The sequence below is a fragment of the Artemia sp. Qi Xiang Cuo genome, chromosome 18, assembly GCF_049724085.1.
Source record: "Artemia sp. Qi Xiang Cuo chromosome 18, ASM4972408v1, whole genome shotgun sequence".
Classification (NCBI taxonomy): Eukaryota; Metazoa; Arthropoda; class Branchiopoda; order Anostraca; family Artemiidae; genus Artemia; species Artemia sp. Qi Xiang Cuo.
This window is the reverse complement of record NC_142811.1, coordinates 18,135,318-18,163,278: the sequence shown is the minus strand read 5'-3', so window position 1 is coordinate 18,163,278 and position 27,961 is coordinate 18,135,318. Positions and strand designations below refer to the sequence as shown.

The 27,961-nt window shown below is 38.0% G+C and overlaps 1 protein-coding gene and 1 pseudogene across 5 annotated transcripts in view; one reads left to right on the top strand and one right to left on the bottom strand.

The window, feature by feature from the left end:
- The window catches only part of fsd (transmembrane protein fates-shifted), a 34,622-nt gene extending 7,460 nt beyond the window's left edge, over window positions 1–27,162 (top strand). For 4 of the 5 annotated variants that reach the window (XM_089104001.1, XM_089104003.1, XM_089104002.1 and 1 more), the window contains exon 2: window positions 25,039–27,162. In XM_089104001.1, coding sequence (XP_088960127.1) covers window positions 25,045–26,067 — 1,023 coding nt within the window. In that variant the 5' untranslated portion in view covers window positions 25,039–25,044 and the 3' untranslated portion in view covers window positions 26,068–27,162. Of the gene's footprint in view, window positions 1–14,448; window positions 14,518–25,038 lie in introns of those variants that run through there. The other variant, XM_089104000.1, reaches the window with a different exon arrangement.
- Window positions 7,359–8,541, bottom strand: LOC148941275 (uncharacterized; annotated as a pseudogene).
- Window positions 27,163–27,961: the final 799 nt, after the last annotated feature.

Below are 27,961 nucleotides of genomic sequence, written 5' to 3'. Positions count from 1 at the left end.
AAACGAACAGAAATTAAATAAGCAATCATAGAAAAAACATACAACAAGTAATAATATAAATGAATAAATAGATCTTAAAGCGAGTAATGCTAGATTGAATATGAATATGCAGCTTAAAATGAAAAAAAAGTATTTTCCTATTGAAAAATAAATGAAACTTAAAACAAACAGAAATTAAATAAACAATCAATACAAACAAACATACAGTAGATATTAATGTAAATTAATAAATAAATCTTAAAACGAGTGAAACTTAAATTGAATATGCAAATCAAGCTTGAAACAAACGAAAATCATCACAAACAAGAGTTTGGGTATGACCTCTTTTCTCTCACTGTAAAAGTCTAAAACCTACTGCATCATTGACCCTTTACTGAAAACCAATTTTATGACAAATGTTTTCTTTTGTACCTAATATCGAAAATAAACATTAAAATTATAGTAAAATTTTTAACTGATGAGCTTGCAGCAATTAATAACGTTATACATAAAATATTCAGTTTAATTTATTAGCTCTTTTTAAAGTTGTTAAAGACAAATATAGTTTCCCTACAGACAAGCTTTTGGATACTGCCTGCTTTCTTAACTGTAAATAAAAACCAAAAGCCTACTGCATCATTGGCACATAACTGAAAACAAATTATATTACAAATATTTTCTTTTCCAGTTCTGACAGTTTTGAAAATAAAAATACAATTACAGTGAAATAAATTCTTGAACTGATGGATCTTTCAACAATTAATATCATTATTCATCAAATACTCAATTTGATGTTGTTTATACTTTCTAATACTGTTTAAGACACATATAGTTTTCGGTAAAGCGCCAATGATGCAGTAGGTTTATACGAGGTTTATACTCCGAAGTTTAAACAAGCATCCCTTCCATAAGAACTATCTATGCCCTAGAGCATTACTCATAACGCCTGCCTCCGGGCCCTGGCGGATTCTGTCAACACAGGCATTTTTCTTATCTGACCTTTGATAATTTTTAATAAAATGGCTATTATAAAAATTTTATTGGATGGGCTTGGGAAAAAAGGGTTTCGGGGGGGGGAGGGGCTAGTTGCCCTCGGATATGTTTTGACTCTTAAAAAGTATACTGGAGCTTTAAATCTCCTATCAAATGAGCCTTGTCCAGAGTTTATACAAGCATCCCTTTCATAAGAACCATATACGCCCCCCAGACAATACTTACAACGCCTATCCTGCAGGCTCTGGAGGGAGTTTTTGTTATCTAATTTTTGAACAATTTTTAAAACACTGGCTCTCTCAAAATTTGTAGGGGATGGGTTTGGGGAAAAAAGAGCGTGGGAGGGGCTAGTTTAACTCTCTTGACTCTTAAAAAAGTGAACTAGAACCTTCAATTTCCAATCAAGTCAGCCCTCTATGAAGTTTATACAAGCATCCCTTTCATAAGACCCATACATGCCCTTAGGGTATGTATGGTTCTTATACATACCCTTTCCCTGGGAACGCCTTCCCCTGTGCCCTGGGGGGTTCTATTGAAACCGGATTTTTTCTTATCCGACCTTTGAACTACTTTTAACAAGATGTCCATCGCAAAATTTTCATCATATGGGCTGGGGGATAGCTGCGCTTGGATCTCTTTTGACTATTAAAAAGTGAGCTCGAATTTTCAATATCCAATCAAACGAGCCCTTTGCGAAGTTTATATGAGCATCCCTTTCATACAAAAAATATATGCCCCAGGGGATAGCTTACAACGCCTGCCCCCGGGCCCTGAGGGGTTTTGACGACACCTGAGTTTTTGTTATCTGACTTTTGAGAAATTTTTAACTTAATACCTATCTCAAAATTTTATTGGATGCATTTGGGGAAAAGGGGCGTGGGGGGCTAGTTGCCCTCCAATATCTTTTGACTTGAAAAAACTTAAGTAGAACTTTCAATTTCCAATCAAATGAGCCATCTCTGAATTTTTAACGAGCATCCCTTCAATAAGAACCTTATATTCCCCAAGGGGATAACCTATAACACCTGCCCTCGGGCTCTAGGGGGCTGTGTTGGCCCCTGAGTTTTTGTTATAAGGTCTTTGAACTATTTAAAAAAAAACTATCTAAAAATTCTTATCGTATGGGTTTGAGGAAAAAAGGGCGTGGAGGGGGGGGGTAGATGCCCTCCAATCTCTTTTGACTCTTAAAAAGAGAACTAGAACTTTCAGTTTCCAATCAAATGACCCCTCTTCGAAGTTAATACGAGCATCCCTTCCATAAGACCCATATAGGCCTATGCCCCCAGGGCATAACTTACAACGCCTGCCCCCCGGCCCTGGTGGGTTGTGTCAACACCGGAATTTTTGTTATATGATCTTTGAACTATTTTTAACAAATTAGCTATATTAAAAATTTGATTGACTGCATTGGGTAAAAAAGGGTTTTTTTTGGGGGGGGGGAGCTCGTTATCCTCCAATATCTATTTACCCTCAAAAAGTGAACTAGAACTTTCAATTTCCAATCAAATGAGCCCTCTCTGTAGTTTATACGACAATTTTGTCTATACAAAACCTTATATGCTCCCAGAACATAACTTAAAACTCTTGCCCTGAGGGCTGTGGGGGAGTTGTCATCCTCAAAGACCTAATTTCCAGGACTTAAAACTACGTTTAATAAAATGGCTGTCTCAAAATTTTGATTGGATGTGTTTGGGGAAAAGATGGGCATGAGAGGGAGAGGTGGGCATTTGAGGAGTGCCCTCCTCAAAAACATATTTTCTATCCGGAAATCAACTAGGCTGAACAAAATGGCTATCTCAAAATGTTGATTGGTTGTGTTTGGGGGAATGATGGGCGTGGGGGGGCTAGTTGCCCCCCCAATCACTTTCGACTATTAAAAAGGGCACTAGCCCTTTGAATTTCTAATTGAATGAGCCTTTTTTGAAGTTTCTACAACAACGCCCTCTATAAAAACCTTATATGCCCCCAGGGCATAGCTTAAAACCCTTGCCCTGAGGGCTGTGGGGGATTGTCCTCCTCAAAAACATATTTTCTATCAGGAGATCAACTATGCTAAACATAGTGGCTATTTCAAAATTTTGATTGGATGTGTTTGGGGGAATGGTGGGCGTGGGGGGGGGGGCTAGTTGCCCACCAATCACTTTCCACTATTAAAAAGGGCACTAGCCCTTTGAATTTCCAATCAAATGAGCCTTTTTTGAAGTTTCTACAACAACGCCTTCTATAAAAACCTTATATGCCCCTAGGGCATAACTTAAAACCCCTGCCCTGAGGGTTGTGGGGGAGTGTCCTCCTCAAAGACATGTTTTCTATCTGGAAATCAACTACACTGAACAAAATGGCTATCTAGAAATTTTGATTGGATGTGTTTGGGGGAATGATGGGCGGGGGGGGGGGCAAGGCTGTTGTCCTCCAATCACTTTCGACTTAAAAAGGGCACTAGTTTGAATTTCCAATCGAATGAGCCTTTTTTGAAGTTTCTGCGACAACGCCTTCTATAAAAACCTTATATACCCCCAGGGCATAGCTTAAAACCCTTGCCCTGAGGGTTGTGGGGGAGTGTCCTCCTCAAAGACATATTCTATATCTGGAAATCAACTACGCTGAACAAAATGGCTATCTCAAAATTTTGATTGGATGTGTTTGGGGAAATGATTGGCATGGGAGGGTGCTAGTTGCCCTCCAATCACTTTCGACTATTAAAAAGAGCACTAGCCCTTTTAATTTCCAATCGAATGAACCTGTTTTGAAGTTTCTATGACAACACCTTACATAAAAAACCTTATATGCCCCCAGGGCATAACTTAAAACCCTTGCCCTGAGGGTTGTGGGGGAGTGTCCTCCTAAAAATTTTATTTTCTATCTGGAAATCAACTATGCTGAACAAAATGGCTATCTCAAAACTTTGATTGATGGGGAACGACTGGGGAATGATGGGTAGGGGGGGGGGGGGCTAGTTGCCCTCCAGTAATTTTTGACTATTAAAAAGGGCACTAGAACTCTCGATTTTCAGTCGAATGAACCCCCTTTGAAGTTTCTACGACGACCCCTTCCATATGAAGTGCCTCTGGGAAAAAAATAATAAATAAACAATAAAACATTGGAGCTGTAAAGAATCCTTGAATTACAACCCTTGCTCTGAGGGCTGTGGGGGAGTTGTCATCCTCAAAGACCTAATTTCCAGAACTTAAGACTACATTTAATAAAATGGCTGTCTCAAAATTTTGATTAGATCTGTTTGGGGAAAAGTTGGGCATGAGAGGGGGGTTAATTGCCCTCAAATCACTTTTGACTATTAAAAACGGCACTAGCCCTTTGAATTTCCAATCGAATGAGCCTTTTTTCAAGTTTTTATGACAATGCCTTCTATAAAAACCTTATATGCCCCCAGGGCATGACTTAAAACCCTTGCCCTAAGGATTGTGGGGGAGTGTCCTCCTCAAAAACATATTTTCTATCTGGAAATCAACTACGCTGAACAAAATGGCTATCTCAAAATTTTGATTGGATGTGTTTAGGGGAATGATAGGTGGGGGCCTAGTTGCCCTCCAATCACTTGACTATTAAAAAGTGCACTAGCCCTTTGAAATTCTAATAGAATGAGCCTTTTTTGAAGTTTCTACAACAACGCCTTCTATAAAAACCTTATATGCCCCAGGGAATAAATTAAAACCCTTGCCCTGAGGGTTGTGGGGGATTGTCCTACTCAAAAACATATTTTCTATCTGGAAATCAACTATGCTGAACAAAATGGCTATCTCAAAATTTTGATTGATGGGGAACGAATGGGGAATGATGGGTAGGGGGGGGGCTAGTTGCCCTCCAATCATTTTTGACTATTAAAAAGGGCACTATAACTCGATTTCCAGTCGAATAAACCCCCTTTGAAGTTTCTACGACGACCCCTTCCATATGAAGTGCCTCTGGGAAAAAAATAATAAATAAACAATAAAACATTGGAGCTAGCCCTTTGAATTTCCAATCGAATGAGCCTTTTTTGAAGTTTTTATGACAACGCCTTCTATAAAAACCTTATATGCCCCCAGGGCATGACTTAAAACCCTTGCCCTAAGGGTGGTGGGGGAGTATCCTCCTCAAAAACATATTTTCTATCTGGAAATCAACCATGCTGAACAAAATGGCTACCTCAAAATTTTGATTGGATGTGTTTTGGGGAATGATGGGAGGGGGGGGCCTAGTTGCCCTCTAATCACTTGACTATTAAAAAGGGCACTAGCCCTTTGAAATTCTAATAGAATGAGGCTTTTTTGAAGTTTCTACAACAACGCCTTCTATAAAAACCTTATATGCCCCAGGGCATAAATTAAAACCCTTGCCCTGAGGGTTGCGGGGGATTGTCCTCCTCAAAAATATATTTTCTATCTAAAAATCAACTACGCTGAACAAAATGGCTATCTTAAAATTTTGATTGGATGTGTTTGGGGGAATGAAGGGCGTGGGGGGAGGCTAGTTGCCCTCCAATCATTTTCGACTATTTAAAAGGGCACTAGAACTCTCGATTTCCAATCGAATGAACCCCCTTTGAAGTTTCTACAACGACCCCTTCCTTATGAAGCTCCTCTGGGAAAAAAGAAATAATAATAAATAAATAATAATACGTTGGAGCCATATGACCTTTACTATAGACAACGCTACAGTGTTTCCTCTGATTTCTGGTCGTTTTGAGTTTGAATTTTAACAGGTATTTGTATCTGCTGATCTTAAGTTTAAAATAGCATTTACTTTTATTTGAAAAATTTCTTTTTTGGATTTTTTTTTAAAATTAATCTTTGTTTATTTTTGATTATAAAAGTTTTAGGTTTTTGAAAATTCCTTATTTCAAAATCAATTTTTTTTTTAATATCAAATGTTCATCAATGTATTAAAACTAGTATCAAAATAACAATATCAAAGTAAAAAAACAACAAAGTAACAATAAGCAACTTTCATAACTTTTAGCCGCGTAAATCACTAAATCCAAGTATTGAAGTAAACAAAGTGTCAACCTAACTATAAGCAAGTTCCATAACTCAGACCCAGTTCCCCAGGGCTGGGGACAGGAGGGTCAACCCCAGAAGCATAGTTGTTTGGCCTTTGAACTTTTTTGAACAAAATGGCAGTCTCAAAATTTTGACCGGATGTCCTTTGAAAAAGTGGGCCGTGGGCTAGTTGCCTATTGATCACTTTTGACTCTTAAAAAGAACTAGAAGTTTCAATTTCCGATCAAATAGGCCCCCTCCAAAGTTAATACGACCACCCCTTCCACAAAGACCTTATATTCTAATACTAGGCAACTTACATAAGTTACAATCCTTGCCCCGGGGGTTATGGAGGGTTTCTCAACTCCTAATTTGTAGTAATTTGAATTTAGACTATTTTGAACAAAATGGCTATTTCAAAATTTTGAAAAAAATTTTGATGGTGCATTTGTGGGAAAAGGCACAAGGGGGGGGTGTGATACTAAGGGGTGGGTGGGACTGGCTGTGCAAAAACTTCCCATCATGGCCCCGGTTTCACTAATCTTAGTGCACAAGTAAAAAAAAACAATAAAACGTCAAAACCTTATTGCCTTTATGACCTTTAGTTCTCTGTTGTCAAAAACTTAGTAACAGAAAAAAATTAATTACATTATTAACTTTACATAAGAGATAACCACTCACAAGCAGTAGACTATATAGAGCTATCCTTCAATTTGAACTGCAAATGAAACGATATTAGGGGGTTAGATTTAATGCTAGGGGGTGTGTCATTTGAGGTCCCTCCAAATTTTATGCAACCATCTCTTCTATAAAGACCTTATATGCCTCTGCAGCATAAGTTACAGCACTTCCTCTGGGCTCTGGGGGCGGTATGTTGACCCTAGAGTTTTTGTTATCTGATCATTGGACTACTGCAAACAAACTAGAAATCTTGAAATTTTGATTGTATGCATTTGGGAACAAAGGATATGCGTGTGTTTGGGGGGGGGGAGGGTAGATGCCCTCTGATAGGTGGGATGGTTGGTCACATTTTGTTCTAATAGAAAGTTTAGCCATAGTATGAAGGCCAGAAGAATGATTTTGACATAGAAAGATGTAGCATTCTTTGTTCTAGCTTCTTTGATTTTTTATTAGGTTTATGCAACCATTATTTTTTTTCCACCAACATTTTTAACAGGTGAGGTCAAAAGTGACCAATGTGCCCTAGGGGTGGGCAGCTTGGTCATGGGCATGGGGTAGGTTGATCACAAAATGGGTCATCTTTGTTTTACTTCCAATACCTGACACAATTACAGTAGTAGTATTGTTTCATTTACAAGGTGTATATTTTGCTTCAAATACAATTTTTTCCACTTCAATTATCAACTGTTCAGCTTCAAGTACAACAAAAACTGAAAAAGATATGACTTACTCAACTGAGTACTCCCCAAGACAAACAAAGGATTTCCTACATGATTTCCTACAAAGAAAGGTCACAACATATCCCTTGCTCGTTTCTTCCTTCACTTCTCTTGCAAAGTATTTTTTCTTGTTCTTGCCGACAAATGCCACAAGAACGAAATCACTCACACTGATTTCATCCTTTTCAGTTGGAATGTCATCCATATCAGCATCAAGATCCAAGTCATCATTCAAGACCTTTTCTCTTTCACTATTAGAGCTTGCATCCGCTTTGGCGAAAAGTGCCCTTACTTCTGTAGTCTTTTTGCTCGATTTACTGGTGTTTCTCATCCCACTAAACACAGGCTTCCCAATTTTTGTTTCTTTTTAGCTGACAGTTCTTTTATCAAGTCATTTTTACTGGTGTATCTGTGAGAACTTGAAATTTGCCCCTCTTTCGTTTGATTGCATTACTTTCTTTGGTGGAGCTTTTGGATAGCTAACTATTTCTGGACTAGTAGCAGCAGGCACTAATGCCACAGGAGCTTGAGAAGTTTTCGGACACCCTAGTTCTGCCTCTGAGTGGCTTGAACTATCTTCTGCATCAAAAGCATCGGATACAGTTCTTCATGACATATTGGATCGCTCAGGTCGGTTGGTAACATCAGCGGCTAGGAATTCCTCATCCCTGAACACATGGCGATTGCAGGGCCAGATTCAAGCAACCCTGAATCCAGAGGTGATATTTGTTGGAGTCAAAGCACAAAGAAAGGCAGTTCCAACTACTTCTGCAACGTCATAAATAGAAATGGGTTATCCTGGATTCTTTGTCATCCATGCATCACAAGCAGCATTATAGTATGCCTTGAATGGGCCATAACAACTTCTGTCTAGTGGCCGCGTTTTATGGCTTGTGTGGGGTGGGAAGGTTAATGCAATAATGTGTGACTTTCTCTTAAGCTCAAGTGACTCAATGATAATATGACTGGCGGGATTGTCCATTAGAAGCAGCACTGGTCTGTCAACACTTGGCTTGCCATGGCGAATGAAGTGCTCTAATGAAGTTCTCTCCAGGCATCCATCCTGAAGAGTGAGAAATACCCACACTCCATGGTAGAGATCCCTTCATCATATGTGGGAGATACTTTATCCTTGGGAAAATCATGAATGGTGGGATAACAGTACCTTGAGCTGACACAGCGGTATACATGGCAACTAGTACGCATCTTCCTCCAGATGTAATCGTGCCAACTTGTTTATTTCCCTTCTCAGCAACTATTTTTCTTGAATTCTGAACTGTAGTGGGGCTAGTCTTATCTGAATTCCAAACATCACAAGCAGTAAAACTATGTTTATGCAACAGTTCCTCATATGTGTAAAAAAAAGCATTGACTAAAGGTTTGTTAAAAGTAGTTGCCTTTGCAATACTTGTCGCTTCTGGAAATGTGAGAGAAACCATTGGGCTATGCTGTCAGAAGGCCCAGAGCCACACCTTACTAGTTGTTCTAGCTTCTTCCCAATGAAAAATATCCTTACCGAGTTTCTCTGCAAACTCAAATGCCAAGGTTCTGACTTCTTTTGGTGACAGTCCGTGGTAAAGATGGGATGCTCTGACAAGATATTGCTCAAGACTTTTCTCTTGTTCAGCCGTGAAAACTATGTGTGTTTTATACCGTGTCACAAACTGATCTAGCATAACATTGGTTGCACTTGTACGACCTTCTTCAGAGAATTTCTGGGCATTGTGTTTTAGATTCGAGTGGGGGATACCTATCTCGCGTGCAATGGTGGCAAATTTTCTACCTTCCTGTACTTTTTGCACAGCTTGTCTCATGACTTCTGGGGAAATGGTCCCATTTTGTGTTTTTCTATTGTAAGTCCGCATGTCTGTTGGATCTCGCCTAGAAAGATAACATAACGATAACCACGAATAATGATAAAGATCTGTACTTATGGAAAAAATGTGAATTTTCTTTTTTTTTTCACCCAGTGGGGCAGGTTGGACAGTGCACCTTCAAAGTGACCAACCTGACCCCCAAAAAAATGTCCAACCTGCCCCACACAGGACGCACGAACACAAACACGGCTCCATGAAAAACTAATAATGATGATAACTTGCTTCGAAGCCTAAAAGGAAACCAATTAATAGGCTGCTCTACCCTGGAATCATTTCTGAGACTGGCCTTCTCATTCTCTCTCAAAACAACATTAAGTCTAGCAACAATTCTGAAAAAAAAACTCACCAAAAAAGAGAAAAGTTTTGTCCAATCTTTTCATATGGAGGCTACTGCTGCCATTTTTCATGGCATGACTGCACTGTAATTCCTCACATTCAGTAGGAGTTTGCTATTTTTTTTCAACAAATATACAAGTGTTCAACCTGCCCCACTGACCAACCATCCCCACCCTCCCCCTTTTGACTCATAAAAAGGTAACTTTCAATTTCAAATCGAATGAGCCACTTCTGAAGTTTACACAACCTCTCCTTACAGAAAAACCTTATATGCCCCAGGACATAACTTAAAACACCTACCCCTGGGCTCTGGGAGGTTGTGTCAACCCCAGAGTTTTTATTATCTGATGTTTGAACTATTTTTAACAAAATGGCTATCTCAAAATTTTTACCAGCTAAGTTTGGGGAAAAAGGGCGTGGGGGGAGGGGGGGGGGCTAATTGCCCCTTAATCTCTTCTGACTCTTTAAAAGTGAACTAGAACTTTCAGTTTTCAATCAAATGAGCCCTCTCTGAAGTTTATACAGGTATCCCTTCTATAAGAACCATGTATGCCCCCAGGGTATAACTTACAGTGCCTGTCCCCAGTCCCTGGGGGGCTGTGGCAACCCTGGAGTTTTAATATCTCATGTTTAAACTATTTTTGGGAAAATCGCCATCTCAACATTTTTATCGGATGGGTGGGCTTGGGGGAAAATGGTGTGAAGGGAGGAGGGCCTAGTTGTCCTCCAATCTCTTTTGACTCTGAAAAAGTGAACTAGAACTTTCGATTTCCAATGAAATGAGCCCTCTCTGAAGTTTATATGTGCATCCCTTCTACAGGAGCCATATTCACCCCCAGGGCATTATTTACAATGCATACCCCTGGGCCCTGGGGGGTTGTGTTGACACTAAATTTTTTATTACCTGACCTTTGAACTATTTTTAACAAAATGGTCATCTCAAATTTTGTTGGATGGGTTTGGGGAAAAAGGAGTGGAAAAGTGGAAAGGGGAGGGACTAGTTGCCCTCTGGTCACTTTGAACTCTTAAAAAGTGCACTAGAACTTTAAATTTCCAATCAATGCCCTTTCTGAAGTTTATATGAGCGTCCTTTCTATAAGAACCATATTTTCCCCAAGGGTATAACTTGAAACGCTTGCCCCTGCACCCTGGGTGGTTGTGTCTACATCAGAGTTCTGTTATCTGACTTTCAAAATAATTTTAACCAAAAGTCTATTTCAAAATTGTTATCTGATGCATTTGGGAAAAAGGGCTTGGGGGGGGGGCTAGTTGCCCTCTGATCTCTTTTGACTCTGAAAAAGTGAACTAGAACTTTTAATTTCCAATCAAATGAGTCCTTTCTGAAGTTTATATGAGCATCCCTTCTATAAGAACCATATTTGTACCCGGGGCATAACTTACAATGCCTGCCCCCTGGCCCTGGGGGGTTGTGTCAACCCTGGAGTTTTACCTCAAAATTTTTATCAAATGTATTTGGGGAAAAAAGGGTTTGATGGGGGGCTAGCTGCCCTCAAACCACTTTTGACCCTTAAAAAGTGACCTAAAACTTTCAGTTTCCAATCAAATGAGCCCTCTCTGAAGTTTATACAATCATCCCTTCCATAGGAACCTTATATGCCTCCAGGGTATAACTTACAACACCTGCCCCTGGGCGGTTGTGTCAACATTTGAGTTTTGTTATCTGACCTTTCAACTAATTTTAACAAAATGTCTATCTCAAAATTTTCATCTGATGCATTTGGGGAAAAAGGGCTTGGGGAGGGGGTTGGTAGCCCTCTGATCTCTTTTGACTCTGAAAATGTGAACTAAAATTTTTAATTCCCAATTAAATGAGCCCTTTCTGAAGTTTATACAAGCACCCCTTCTATAAGAACCATATTTGCCCCCAGGGCATAACTTACAGTGCCTGCTCCTTGGCCCTAGGGGGTTGTGTCGACCCCGGGGTTTTGGTATATGATCTTTGAACTATTCTTAACAAAATGGCTACCTCAAATTTTTTATCAGATTTATTTGGGGAAAAGGGGCATGGGGGGGGGGGGCTACCTGCCCTTCAGTCACTTTTGACTCTTAAAAAGTAAACTAGAACTTTAAATTTCTAATCAAATGAGGCCTCTCTGAAGTTTAAACAAGCATCCCTTCCATAAGAACCTTATATGCTCCCAGGGCATAACTTACAATGCCTCCCTCTGGGCCATGGGCAGTTGGGTTGATATTGGAGTTTTGTCTTCTGACCTTGGAACTGTTTTTAACAAAATGCCTCTCTCAAGATTTTTATCTGATGTATTGTGGGAAAAAAGGGTATGGGGGGGGGCTAGATGCCCTCTGATCTCTTTTGACTCTGACAAAGTTAACTAGAACTTTTAATTTCCAATCAAATGAGTGCGCTCTGAAGTTTATAAAAGCATCCCTTCCTTAAGAACCATATTTGCCACCAGGGCATAACTTGCAACGCCTGCCCCTGAGCCCTGGGGGGTTGTGTCGACCCCAGAGTTTTTGTTAAATGATCTTTGAACTATTTTAAACCAATTTTATTGGATGTATTTGGGGAAAAAGGGCAAAAGGGGTGGATAGTTGCCCTCTGATCACTTTTGACTCTTAAAATGGGCACTAGAACTCTGGAAAAAAAATAATAAGTAAATAATAAAATATAGGAACTGTATAGCCTTTACTATAGGTAATGCTATAGTGTTGTCTCTGATATGAATTATAGTGAAATTGCACCAGTCCTTAGGGACATAATCAACATTCTAGATTTTACTGAGTATGTTCATCAAGGCTTCCACAAGTGTTGGGCTTGCTTTATAAATTTTTGCTGGAAAGGAGTTCTCACCTTGGGATTTGCGTTTTTTAAGGAGTTTGCTGACTTCTTCTTTTGATGGCAGTGATACATGAGATGGATACTACTCCTCTAGTGGCAGTGGCATTGGGCGAGGAATTTGACTGTCCATGTGGTCTAATATTAGCATGCTCAGAGGGGGCAAGCCGGGGACTAATCCCTTGCATTAAAGGCTCCAGCAATGAACAGTTGGTCTTGATTAAGGTAATTATCTATTGTCTGTTGAAGCAGATCATAGATTTCATCTTTTTGGGGGTCACATGAGGTGTATAGGAAGTGATGACTGATGTTAAATGGGGGACTCAACATCCTGATACATTCTGTGTGGTTTGATATCAGCTCCTATTTTAAGACTGCTGATTCTGGATTCTCATTTTGGAGGAACCTAGCGCCATGTAAACTGGATCCAGAGCTGTAGAGGTGAAATTCTTGCACCCACTAGGTTGTTGATTATATTTTTGATCTGATCTCTTTTGATCTGTTCATTTTGGCAAAATTCATTCAAATTTCATTTTATTTTTGTCTCTGCCTTGATAGCTAGTGTTATGCTGTATTTGTCAGAGACTTGGCCAATGACTGTGATGTAGATGTTCAATATAGATGCTGTCCAGACAAAACACCTCTTCAAAATTGAGCGTGTTGGATGGTTTAACAGGGCAAAGAATTTGGAGATCCTCTGGTCTTTTAAATTGCCATTGCTGTCTGAGCCAGTTGAGTCTTGTTTGTTGCATTGATAGGGTCATCTACTTCACATATCCACTGAAATACCTGCATGACTCATCTTTGACTTTGGATGCAACAGCAAATGACTGGATACACCCCAGAGGTAGACCACACAAAAGATGGGCAGACGTTTTTCATGTTCGACTCACTACTTGGAACATTGACGCTGTTGAAGCTCCAACCCTTGCCCAGGATAGAACACTTTGGAGATAGCTAACAGGGCTGACATCTGGTTGCCTCTACGCTGGCAATGATGCCAAGCAAGAACTTCAAGTCAAGTTCATTCTGGTTTCTGTTAGGCATAGAACATCTAACTTATAATGATAAACTTCCCTGGCCATAAAAGCCTTTATTTTATCAGATTTGATGGAACAAACGTCCCAGGTTGCTATTCTCAGGCTTTGCTTCAGCATCTTTATTGTGCATCCTGCTTTGTGATTTTTTTTTTCAGGACGCCAATTTCCTTGACATGCCACTTGCCTGGAGCATGATTTGGTCTCTTATTCTGGTCCAACATTTCATGATGTTTCTTGCAAATTTAGTTTACTGATGGTTCCTCAGGCCTTTGACTACCCCATTGTGTTAACACCCCATTGAACTGAAAGAGGCAATTTGCAGGGGAGGTCTGCCCTTCCACAGCTTTGAGGTAGACTTCGGGGACATCCCTATTGGAGGATAAGGATTCGGACAAGATGCTTAATTCTGACCCTTCGGCCATACCACCAAAGCTGCTAAGAATATACCTTGCCACATGAACCCAACCTATCTCCAAAAGAGTTGGAACGTTTTTTTTTCCTTTTTTACGTTCAGAACCAACAGAACGAGTAAACATTTTGTATTTGGCCTAAGATTATATCTGTATATGGGTCCGTTTTTCCATTGGTTTCTAACCCATTGATATCTTGTTCTGTGTCTACATTTTTAATGGAACCAAATGGTTATACAAAACAAATTAACCAAAATGTTCTTGTTTTTTGTGCCCTCTAACCATTGATGACTTCTCGAAAGTTGCATTTGTTCTACATCAACAAATATTTTAGTAAGTGACCTACGTCCGATGCTACCAGTAGTTTTAGTTGAGAAGAATTAGAAAATAGTGTCCCAGTCTGTAGAAATAGCTGCTTGACCTGGGGAAAAATCAACCTTTTTTTTTTATTGCAGAAACATTTTTATGGCTGTTTTTCTCAATCAGCTGTAGACAATCAAGGCATGCGTCCTGAATTTCAGATCATTCGCCTCTCTTTATTCTGGGTTTGGTTAGCAAAATCCCAATCTTTTGTTCATTCTTCTTTTCTGGGAATAAATTTGTAAGCATCATCAAAGGACAAAATTATTATGGCTGATGACTAAAAACTGAATCAGATGTTGCCATGCTACTTAGTTGCTGTTCTGTTGTAAAGTTTACGTTACTATTTCTATCCTGTGTTTATGTTCATATAAACTGTTTCTTCATTTAAATGAATTTTCCATCAGGTGTAGTTCTTGTTTGTAGTACTTGCAATGAAGTATGTATGTTCTGCTTCTTAATCCTCCTTGTGGAATACCTTTATAAATTAATTTTTTAGCTTGTACAGGGTGAAGTGAGGGATGACAAAGTTCTGTAAACAAGATAACGAAAGATTGCTTTCCTCAGATTTTACATTAAAAACTTTACAATGAGAATAAAACTTTATTGATAACATCTATCACAGGCTAGGAAAGCCAAATTTTGCATTTTAGGTAAAATAATATTAAAATCATAACAAAAATAATAAGCAAAAAAGTCCAAATCTGCAAGAATAAAAGAAACATAACAATTGATTACCAGAACAAATTATCAGGTCAATAAAGCAGAAAAAACTCAGAACTTGAAACAAAAAACTAGAGTTCAAACTGTATTACAAAGGAACAAAAGAGTAGATGTAAGCTAATAATAAGTAGAAATATAAGAACTGGTTATAAGTTAAACTAGAATAACAAAACATAAAAAAAGGATATGGTGAGAGGTGTTGTAAAGTATATTTTTCAATATGTGTTGTAAAGTATATTTTCAATATTTCAATATGATTACCAGAACAAATTATCAGGTCAATAAAGCAGAAAAAACTCAGAACTTGAAACAAAAAACTAGAGTTCGAACTGTATTACAAAGGAACAAAAGTGTAGATGTAAGCTAATAATAAGTAGAAATATAAGAACTGGTTATAAGTTAAACTAGAATAACAAAACATAAAAAAAGGATATGGTATGTAAAAATTTATTTTTGATACTAGAAATGTTTTTAACTTAGTACTTTAATTGCTACTTGCAACTTGCTACTACCTGAGGAGTTGAAATGTCCAACAGTAGTATTTTAGATAGTGCAAGACACCTTAGTTCTGTAAATATGCCTGGTTAATTGAAGGTATTAAATCAGGATTTTCCTAGAGTAGGGATTCACCAGGCTTTGGGTATGGTGACTTATGGTCTTTTGAGGTCTATATGCTATTGAAATTGAAGGATTTCTCTCAGATAAAACAGCCTTATTGCTCACTCATGAGCTCAGCCTTATAGCTCACTCATATGTTCTCCTTGTTTCTACTTTCAACAAATATATAACTGGTGTTTTCGTAGGTTAAAACAAGTGCATAAGACACAAATATTGTTTTTCTCTAGCATGGAGTTTCAAAGGTAGAAGAAGAGTAAAACTAGAACAAGGGCACCTTAACAAGGGCATTAAATTTTTGAAGACAGTGTGGCTGTATTGATTCTACAAAAATAAAATAAAATTTATGCTGATCTGTTTTAAAATTGCAGGTCATGTAGACACTTCAATTTAAATTCCAAGGCCAAAGGAGTCTCAATTACTGAGGTGTAGCTAGGGTTTTCAGTGCCCTGGGGCAATGTGGGTTTTTGTATGAAAAGGGATGTCAAAGCTAATGAACAGTAGTTGGGATCTCTCCTTCCTTTCAAACACTCTAAACAGTCTGAGTATCATTTGCAGTTTCTTGACAGCAATTTGTGGTTTGAACAGTGTGATTTTATTTGTTTAAAAATCAATAAAAAAACACACACACTGTAATAACTAAGATTACTAGAAAGATCCAATGAAAGAAGGCAGACTGCTTAATATATACTACTCCTGTATATAAAATACATCCCTACTCCTATTGGTGGTAATTTCTTTTTTAAGTTTGAATATGATTATTCATTGTGATTTCTATTCCTTTTACAACTCGTTTGTAGCAGAAACCATTATCTTTATCTTTGATGTCTTTGTCCATATTAGTTTCTGTTTGTTTTGGTTGTCAGGTATTCTTTGATAGCAATTTCAGTGCGCTTTAAGTTTGAATTATTATGTTACTTTGTTTTTGCTTGTCCTAGAATTTGACAAGACTCTTCACTTTTTGTTGAAAACTTCCTTTTTTACTTTTCCTTTAAATTAATTTAAACAAAAGATGTCAAATTAGGTATTATTATCTCAAATTATCTCGAGGTTTTGATGGTTATCTGAGACTCAACTAAAAAATAAACGTTTTTTTTTAATTAGGTGCAACAAAGAAAGATCATTTGTATACAATATAGATCATGAACAGGACTATTTTTTTCGAAGTTAAATTTTACCTTTTACTTAAGACTGTTTGGTAATTTAAAATTCTATAATGTTTTATATCATAAAGGCATACTCTTAAAAATATATTAATGAACCAATGAAGGTTTGCAGCCCCAAGCTTCAACCAATATGCAGTTCCGCGTATAGACCATTCGCCTCTGATTTTCGAGAACCCAGGGCCAATCAATTCAGCCAAATCAACTCAACTATTTTACCACTTAACCAAACCCAATGAACCACAGAACCAAGGGCAGACTCAGTGAAATCTGTTTGTTGAGTGGAAACTTGCACAACCATTATAATACTCAACCAAACCCAATCACTTTAACCAAATCAACTCCATCATTATATCACCCAGCCAAACCCAATCAACCAAAGAACCAAGGGCAGAGACAATGAAATCTGTTATGAATTTATTGAATGGAAACTTGCACAACCATTATACCACTCAACCAAATATCTGCAAAAATTTGAAAGTCGGAAGTCTAATTTTTAATGGAAAGGACCTCCATAACGTAATAATGCCGTTTTTGGTAATTAGCAGGTGCCAAACTTAAAAGGAAGTAATGTGGCTGAAGAATCAGTGAAAAATGTCCTGTGGTGCTGCTGTGGGTTTGATCTCAGCTTGGTAATACAGGACCCAGAGTTCAAAAAGTGCTGTAGCAACACATTGCAGGGAAGGCACAAGGGCCTTAATAGTCAAGAAGCATTGTTAAATCGATACAATATGATACAAAATCAGTGAAAAATGTCCTGTGGTGGTGCTGTGGGTTTGATCTCAGCTTGGTAATACATGATCCAGCGTTTAAACCGTGCTGTAGCAACACATCGTAGGGCAGACACAAGGGCCTTAATAGTCAAGAAGCATTGTTAAATCTCTACAATATACTACAAATCAGTGAAAAATGTCCTGTGGTGGTGCTGTGGGTTTGATCTCAGCTTGGCCCAGAGTTCAAAAAGTGCTGTAGCAACACATTGCAGGTCAGACACAAGGGCCTTAATAGTCAAGAAGCATTGTTAAATCTATACAATATACTACAAATCAGTGAAAAATGTCCTGTGGTGGTGCTGTGGGTTTGATCTCAGCTTGGCAATACAGGACCCAGAGTTCAAAAAGTGCTGTAGCAACACATTGCAGGTCAGACACAAGGGCCTTAATAGTCAAGAAGCATTGTTAAATCGATGCAATATAATACAAATCAGTGAAAAATGTCCTCTGGTGGTGCTGTGGGTTTGATCTCAGCTTGGCAATACAGGACCCAGAGTTCAAAAAGTGCTGTAGCAACACATTGCAGTGCAGACACAAGGGCCTTAATAGTCAAGAAGCGTTGTTAAATCGATACAATATAATACAAATCAGTGAAAAATATCCTGTGGTTGTGCTGCGGGTTTGATCTCAGCTTGGTAATACAGGACATTGTAGGGCAGACACAAGCACCTTAATAGTCAAGAAGCATTGTTAAATCGATACAATATAATACAATTCAGTGAAAAATGTCCTGTGGTGGTGCTGTGGGTTTGATCTCAGCTTGGCAATACAGGACCCAGAGTTCAAAAAGTGCTGTAGCAACACATTGCAGGGCAGACACAAGGGCCTTAATAGTCAAGAAGAATTGTTAAATCGACACAATATGATACAAAATCAGTGAAAAATGTTTTCTGGTGGTGCTGTGGGTTTGATCTCAGCTTGGTAATACAGGATCCAGAGTTTAAACCGTGCTGTAGCAACACATTGTAAGGCAGACACAAGCACCTTAATAGTCAAGAAGCATTGTTAAATCGATACAATATATTACAAATCAGTGAAAAATATCCTGTGGTGGTGCTGTGGGTTTGATCTCAGCTTGGTAATACAGGATCCAGAGTTTAAACCGTGCTGTAGCAACACATTGTAAGGCAGACACAAGCACCTTAATAGTCAAGAAGCATTGTTAAATCGATACAATATATTACAAATCAGTGAAAAATATCCTGTGGTGGTGCTGTGGGTTTGATCTCAGCTTGGTAATACAGGACCCAGAGTTCAAAAAGTGCTGTATCAACACATTGCAGGGCAGACACAAGGGCCTTAATAGTCAAGAAGCATTGTTTAATCGATACAATATGATACAAAATCAGTGAAAAATTTTTTGTGGTGGTGCTGTGAGTTTGATCTCAGCTTGGTAATACAGGATCCAGAGTTTAAACCATGCTGTAGCAACACATTGCAAGGCAGACACAAGCACCTTAATAGTCAAGAAGCATTGTTATATCGATACAATATAATACAAATCAGTGAAAAATGTCCTGTGGTGGTGCTGTGGGTTTGATCTCAGCTTTGCAATACAGGACCCAGAGTTCAAAAGTGCTGTAGCAACACATTGCAGGGCAGACACAAGGGCCTTAATAGTCAAGAAGCATTGTTAAATCGATACAATATAATGCAAATCAGTGAAAAATGTCCTGCGGTGGTGCTGTGGGTTTGATCTCAGCTTGGCAATACAGGACCCAGAGTTCAAAAAGTGCTGTAGCAACACATTGGAGGGCAGACACAAGGGCATTAATAGTCAAGAAGTATTGTTAAACCGATACAATATGATACAAAATCAGTGAAAAATGTTTTGTGGTGGTGCTGTGGGTTTGATCTCAGCTTGGTTATACTGGATCCAGAGTTTAAACCGTGCTGTAGCAACACATTGCAAGGCAGACACAAGCACCTTAATAGTCGAGAAGCATTGTTAAATCGATACAATATAATAAAAATCAGCGAAAAATGTCCTGTGGTGGTGCTGTGGGTTTGATCTCAGCTTAGCAATACAGGTCCCAAAGTTCAAAAAGTGCTGTAGCAACACATTGCAGGGCAGACACAAGGGCCTTAATAGTCAAGAAGCATTGTTAAATCAATACAATATGATACAAAATCAGTGAAAAATGTTTTGTGGTGGTGCTTTGGGTTTGATCTCAGCTTGGTAATACAGAATCCAGAGTTTAAACCATGCTGTAGTAACACATTGCAAGGCAGACACAAGCACCTTAATAGTCAAGTAGCATTGCTAAATCGATACAATATAATACAAATCAGTAAAAAATATCCTGTGGTGGTGCTGTGGGTTTTATCTCAGCTTGGCAATACAGGACCCAGAGTTCAAAAAGTGCTGTAGCAACACATTGCAGGGCAGACACAAGGGCCTTAATAGTCAAGAAGCATTGTTAAATCGATACAATGTGATACAAAATCAGTGAATTTTTTTGTGGTGGTACTGTGGGTTTGATCTCAGCTTGGTAATACAGGATCCAGGGTTTAAACCATGCTGTAGCAACACATTGCAAGGCAGACACAAGCACCTTAATAGTCAAGAAGCATTGTTATATCGATACAATATAATACAAATCAGTGAAAAATGTCCTGTGGTGGTGCTGTGGGTTTGATCTCAGCTTTGCAATACAGGACCCAGAGTTCAAAAAGTGCTGTAGCAACACATTGGAGGGCAGACACAAGGGCCTTAATAGTCAAGAAGAATTGTTAAATCGACACAATATGATACAAAATCAGTGAAAAATGTATTGTGGTGGTGCTGTGGGTTTGATCTCAGCTTGGTAATACAGGATCCAGAGTTTAAACCTTGCTGTAGCAACACATTGTAAGGCAGACACAAGCACCTTAATAGTCAAGAAGCATTGTTAAATCGATACAATATATTACAAATCAGTGAAAAATATCCTGTGGTAGTGCTGTGGGTTTGATCTCAGCTTGGCAATACAGGGACCAGAGTTAAAAAAGTGCTGTAGCAACACATTGGAGGGCAGACACAAGGGCCTTAATAGTCAAGAAGAATTGTTAAATCGACACAATATGATACAAAATCAGTGAAAAATGTTTTGTGGTGGTGCTGTGGGTTTGATCTCAGCTTGGTAATACTGGATCCAGAGTTTAAACCGTGCTGTAGCAACACATTGCAAGGCAGACACAAGCACCTTAATAGTCAAGAAGCATTGTTAAATCGATACAATATAATACAAATCAGTGAAAAATGTCCTGTGGTGGTGCTTTGGGTTTGATCTCAGCTTGGCAATACAGGGCCCAGAGTTCAAAAAGTGCTGTAGCAACACATTGCAGGGCAGGCACAAGGGTTTTATTAGTCAAGAAGCATTGTTAAATCGATACAATATGATACAAAATCAGTGAAAAATGTTTTTTGGTGGTGCTGTGGGTTTGATCTCAGCTTGGTAATACAGCATCCAGAGTTTAAACCATGCTGTAGCAACACATTGCAAGGCAGACCCAAGCACCTTAATAGTCAAGAAGCATTGTTAAATCGATACAATATAAAACAAATCAGTGAAAAATGTCCTGTGGTGGTGTTGTGGGTTTGATTTCAGCTTGGCAATACAGAACCCAGAGTTCAAAAAGTGCTGTAGCAACACATTGCAGTACAGACACAAGGGCCTTAGTAGTCAAGAAGCATTTTTAAATCGATGCAATATAATACAAATCAGTGAAATACGTCCTGTGGTGGTGCTGTGGGTTTGATCTCAGCTTGGCAATACAGGACCCAGAGTTCAAAAAGTGCTTTAGCAACACATTGCAGGGCAGACACAAGGGCCTTAATAGTCAAGAAGCATTGTTAAATCGATACAATATGATACAAAATCAGTGAAAAATGTTTTGTGGTGGTGCTGTGGGTTTGATCTCAGCTTGGTAATACAGGATCCAGAGTTTAAACCGTGCTGTAGCAACACATTGCAAGGCAGACACAAACACTTTAATAGTCAAGAAGCATTGTTAAATCGATAATATATTATACAAATCAGTGAAAAATGTCCTGTGGTGGTGATATGGGTTTGATCTCAGCTTGGTAATACAGGTCCCAGAGTTCATAAAGTGCTGTAGCAACACATTGCAGGGCAGACACAAGCACCTTAATAGTCAAGAAGTTTTATTAAATCGATACAATATAATACAAATCAGTGAAAAATGTCCTGTGGTGGTGCTGTGGGTTTGATCTCAGCTTGGTAATACTGGATCCAGAGTTTAAACCATGCTGTAGCAACACATTTGCAAGGCAGACACAAGCACCTTAATAGTCAAGAAGCATTGTTAAATCGATACAATATAATACAAATCAGTGAAAAATGTCCTGTGGTGGTGCTGTGGGTTTGATCTCAGCTTGGTAATACTGGATCCAGAGTTTAAACCATGCTGTAGCAACACATTGCAAGGCAGACACAAGCGCCTTAATAGTCAAGAAGCATTGTTAAATCAATAATATATTATACAAATCAGTGAAAAATGTCCTGTGGTGGTGATGTGGGTTTGATCTCAGCTTGGTAATACAGGACCCAGAGTTCATAAAGTGCTGTAGCAACACATTGCAGGGCAGACACAAGCATCTTAATTGTCAAGAAGCATTATTAAATCGATACAATATAATACAAATCAGTGAAAAATGTCCTGTGGTGGTGCTGTGGGTTTGATCTCAGCTTGGTAATACTGGATCCAGAGTTTAAACCATGCTGTAGCAACACATTTGCAAGGCAGACACAAGCACCTTAATAGTCAAGAAGCATTGTTAAATCGATACAATATAATACAAATCAGTGAAAAATGTCTTGTGGTGGTGCTGTGGGTTTGATCTCAGCTTGGTAATACTGGATCCAGAGTTTAAATCGTGCTGTAGCAACATATTGCAAGGCAGACACAAGCACCTTAATAGTCAAGGAGCATTATTAGCTCGATACAATATGATACAACTAAGCTAAAAACGTATGGTACCAAAGAGCTGAAGAATTATAGCTTTCTTTTGAAAGGGCAGTTGTCTTTGGTAATTGATAAATTTTTCATGTTTTAATAAAAGTGTTGTCAAATTCAACTACTTAGTTTTACTTATTCGTTTTCACGGTTTCAGTATGGCAACACAGCAAAAATATCATACTGTCCTAAAAACTTCATAATAACGAAACCACCAGAAAAATCCAAGAAAATAGACATAACATGAGTCTTGGGATAAAAAAGGGTTTTTATTTTGGCGCCCTTTCTTCTTATAGAAAAAGGGAGGAACACGTAGAACCCGGCACCACGCTGCACCGACCGAACGCCGCTAACGAGAGGCCCAGTTGACCGCCGCCGAATTGTCGCAACTCCGCCGGAGTGCCACACGCGCCGCCCCCGGCAAAGGTGGTGGTGTTCGGTTGACTTTGAATTAATTTTTCGGCAATTCTTTATTGGGTCAACTGCAAAGTCGAGGCTTTTCTTTTCTCGTTAAGTATTTCGATTTTCCTGATTAGGAATCAAGCAGGGCCTGCACTATCCCCGAATTTTCGGGGCTTTCCCCGAAAATCTATGTGTCACCCCGAAAAAAAAAATTGGTTCCCTGAATCACCCAATCACGGTGCCACCCCTAGTGATTCCCTGTCAAATATTACTTTGTATACCAAAATTCTTCACTACCCTCTTATTCATTAATTTTCGTCTCTTGTGTTACTTTGCATATAAACCAGACTGATAGAATTGCAATATACATGGTTCTTCATATGTTGACAAAAGTATCGTCTTTATGAAATTAAATAAAAAAAAAACAACAAGATTTTTAACTGAAAGTAAGGAGCAACATTGAAACCTAAAACGAACAGCAATTATTCCGTATATGAAAGGGGCTGTCCCCTCCTCAACGCCTCGCTCTTTACGCTAAAGTTGTTTATTGTTTTAAATGGTAGTGGGTGAAAAAGAGTCAAACTCTAGCGTAAAGAGCGAGGCGTTGAGGGGGGGTTTCCCCCCTTTTATGAAAATAAGGCAAATATTCTGAGGCTCGTAACTTTTGATGGGTAGCACTAAACTTGATGAAATTTATATATTTTTAATCAGCATATAAATTAATCCGATTTGTGTGTGCTCCCTTTTAATTAGATTCCTTGGATTTTATTGAATGCCACGGCGATTCTATTATCTATTATTTCAACTATTATGCAAGGGATCTGAAACGCCACAGCCATTTCGTTTCTACCAAATTTCTACTTCTCTTGACGAATAACGAAGAAGACCAGCGTCCAGCCAGTGACTTGCGAAGTTTTTAACTCATGAATAGGCCCGAATCTTTTGTAAATTCAAGCTGGGATTTGAAAAAAGACTGATGAAAACATTAATGTTTGCGGTAAACATTGATCGCGCCGGCGGCGCGCCGTCGCTGTCATTTTTGGCCCCGTCACCGCCGGTCTTCCCTTATCGGCGCGGCGCCGGGGTCAGTGTTACCCAATCTGAATTATGATTTTCTTCAAAATTTAAGTTTGAGAGCTGAAAACCTCTGCTTAAATGTGTTGGATATCACTGGTTTCATTGGCATACTTTTTTATTCAATTGGTCGCTTTTTTCAAGGGATTTTAAGCTCTTGTTGAAAGTTCTGTAGAAGATAGATAGTTATTTTCATCCTTACTTTTTAATTTTACATATGAAGATTCACTTTAAAGCTTGTTTTTAATTTTTGATCCCTATGGGCCGTGGTTTGCTCTTTACTGTAAAGGTTGCAGCTGTAGCTGCAACCATGCTCCAACATGTGCTATCATTATCATCAATGTTTACGTTTGATGCAGTTTTTAAAAGGAGTTTTGGCAAGAAATGTTTGAGTTTGAGTGTGGCCTAAGTTCAGACCTTGTTATTGATGTGCCAGGTTAGCTAGACCCCAGCACAATTTTTTTTTTTTTTTTTTTTTTTTATTTATTTTTATTTTTTTTTTATTTTTTTTTAAGAATAAAAAATCGGGAGGTTGAATAAATTTGAAGAAAATAAGGAAGTCAAAGTTTTCTATTCAAAACTGTCAAACTGAGTTAGTATAAACTGTACTCTTTCATATTACTTAATTCTGTAATGGTGCTTGTCCAGTGGTGTCAATTAAACACTAGAAAAGAAAATCGACAGAATGTTTGGGTAGAGATGCGAAATGGCGTCCATTATTGAAGGCGGATGTTTAGCTAAGCACAAGGAAAAATTGAACTTTCTGTGTATGCTTAATAGTTTTTTTTGTGGGGATAGTTTTTACCAACCACAATCCCCTCCCTTCAATTCACGGAAATAAAAGGGGGGCAAAAAGTTTGTTTCTAATTTATCCAATGAAAATACCCTAAAAAAAAGCCGTTTTTCAGTGAAAATACTAAAAAAGGTAGTTTTCAAAATCTAGGTTGCAAAAAAAAAAATCTCTGCTCCCCAATTGACGCCACTGTGTATCTTTTTTGAAATGTGTGTTTATTGATATATTGATAGAGGATTAAGTTCTTTCTTCTCATTTTGTTGAATTTTCTTTTTTACTATGTGATCTAGATTTTGTGAGTTATATATTGGTTAAAATTACTCAAATTCAATTTCTTCCTTTTTTAGGTTAATATGGGCAAGAAAACAGCTGATTGTGGTGAAATATCGCTGAACGATTTCGCAAATTCAAAAGCCCATGGAACGTGCTCCAAAATCAAGAAGACCCATGCAGTCATGAAACCTCATGTTGACGAGCTTGACTGGTTTGATAAAGATATTGACGATTTTCATGTAGATTCTGATGAGGAACCTCCCAAACCATTTGTCAAGAAGAAAAAGAAGAAAGTTTCTCCTTATGAATATCAGCGGGAACAGGGCAATACATATCCTATTGATATTTGGTATATTTTATCCTATTATATTTCACCAGAAGATGTTGGAAGGTTTGCATTAATATGTAGAGGCTCTGCAGCTGTGATTAATTCAATGGGCTTTTGGAGGAGGCTGTACAAAAACCACTATGATTCTAAATCCCAACTTCCAGAGAGGTTAAAGCCTGAATCCATGAAAAGGCAGTATGGACTGAAGACATATGTCATCAGAAGTTTATACCACATGTACCACCCTTTCCGTGAAAAAATTAAAGTTACACCAACACATCGCTCTGTTGAGCCTTATGTTTTAAAAGGGTGTTTATGTACTGCTACGTGGCACAGGAAGCTACGGACCGGTAATTGGGAGTTTTTCTTTAAACTGAGAATGCCTGGCTTTAGTGACCCAAATAAAAAGAGAGACTTGTTAGAAATGTTATCAGACATTAATTATAATTCTGAGAGTGGTTGCAGAGTGCTTAGTATTGTATGTAATACATTCATTCTTTTTCATTGCCCAGTTGGGCAATTTGTCTGTGATATTAAAGTAGGACTCTCAGGCATGATGAATCAAAGCATTAAAATTCAATTCGTACCTTTTAAAAAGGTAAAACATTCTATAAATGAAGGTCTTATTGTTGAGCTTCATCCAGTTGTTAAATACAATGTTATGCATTGGTGGCATCCTGAATATCCACAAATGGAAGAACAGGAATATGTTAAGAAACAGAAAGAGGAATTTGCTATTATTAGTAGTGAGGCGTCTGCTTGGGATGATAGATAATGCTGTTACTGTATAAGTGATCCTATTAATGATATTCATTTAAAGAAACTTGTTTTTTTTTGTTTGTTTAGTTAAGTATATCACACACAGGAAAAAGCGTTTTCCTTAGCAAATTCTAGCAAAGAACAAACCACATTGTTGTCACTTATACCCTAGCTGCTGTTTCAAGTAATTCTTATATATCATGATTTAAGTTTTAATATGGCGTCATTTATGGTTATATCTACCAAATATGGTGTCATTTAAAAAATATACTTGACAACATTTCAGGAAATCAGGTAACAGAGTTAATTAATTATGATGTCATATCCCTTGTCAGATGGTATGTGTGTTATTTCAGCTTGTATATGAAGATGCAATTTTTGTTCAAAAACTGTATTTATTACGATATTATCTTTTGTTAACTACAAAAGACACTAGATATTGCAACTTCTCTCAAATGAGTCCTTAAGCAGCTCTTTATGATGTTACAGTGCCCTGCTAGCAGTGAAGAAAAAAAAAGAAAAAAGAGGACATCACTGCTACATCTGCCAAAAATTGATTTTCCTTGTTCAAGGTGGGTGATTGTAAGATATCTGTACGGAGTTTTCGACAATGGTGTACTTTTGTTTTGACTAGACGCCATTTTTGAGGGGTTTCAGGCTATTTCTCGAAATTCCCATAAATTCGTTTTCAGAATGACATTTAATATTAAAATTTGAAATAACAGTTGCAATTCCTGAATCAGCTACAAATTTCAATTTTTTCCCACTAGACAGTTTTTTTTAAACGTGTTTTTAAACTTTCGGCCTCTATCGGCCCTGGTTTGTTCTTTACTAGGTTGCAGCTGTTGCTGCAGCCCTATTCAGACAAGAAGATGAATACTATATGCACATAGGCAGTGCCTTAAGTGAGAAGAATATTTTGTTTTCCACGACCCAGGATCTGATAATTGTGAAGTGCGTATTAGTATGTATTCTGTTTTATTGTTTTTAGTCTCAGTTTTAAAAGAGAACAAAAAGTGTATTCTGTCCAAATTTTTTTCAAAATTTTCAAATGCCCACAATTGATTTTTTTTTTTTTTAGTCATTGTTTTTTAGGTCTAGCTTTGGGTTTTCTAAACTGATTTTTCAAAAGAAAGAAAAAAAAAGACACGTTGAAAAGTGTTTTTTTCGAAATTTCCATTTCAACGTTTTGGTTTCAGTTTTTTTTTTTTTTTTTTTTTTTTTTTTTTTTTTTGGGGGGGGGGGAAATCTGGCATATATTTTTTTTTTTTTTTGGAAGAAATTGGTGGAACCCCTAAAAAGAATATATCAAGAGCAGAAGGCAAGTTCCGGAAAATTTTGGAAGGTGGCCTGGACCCCCCCCCCCTTCGCCTCCGTGCTTTCTTGAGGGGGATTCCTGGATTATTATTAGGGGGAGGGAAAATAATCCATCTTCTTGTATAAAGGAAAATATAGATTTTTTTTTGGTGAAAGTGCAGGCCCTTTTTATAAAAACAGTTAGTACTTTTGATAAGTGTTTCCATGTGAAATTTACCTTGTATATTTTTTGTTTTTGGTCCTTTTGCTAGATGTTTACTTATAAGGAATTTGTGATCCATACATCCTGTATCTTTGTTTATCTTTCAAAATATGCTTGTTATTTTAATGTAAACAAATCGAGACTATGCAGTATTAGTATATGAAGGTGCTCACGAGTCTAAGTATAAGAGGTATAATAGGGTTTCTTAGGGACGGGGGAGGGCGAAGAAGGTGCATTCTTAGGCCAAAATTTGTCTCCTCAGCAGGTTTTTGGGACCTTGTAGAGACTGCACATAATAAATGCTAGGTAATATGTACAAATTTGTATCTAACTTCATGAGCAAATACAATATACACTTTTTAGCTTGCCTGAACACAGGGTGAGAGATCTT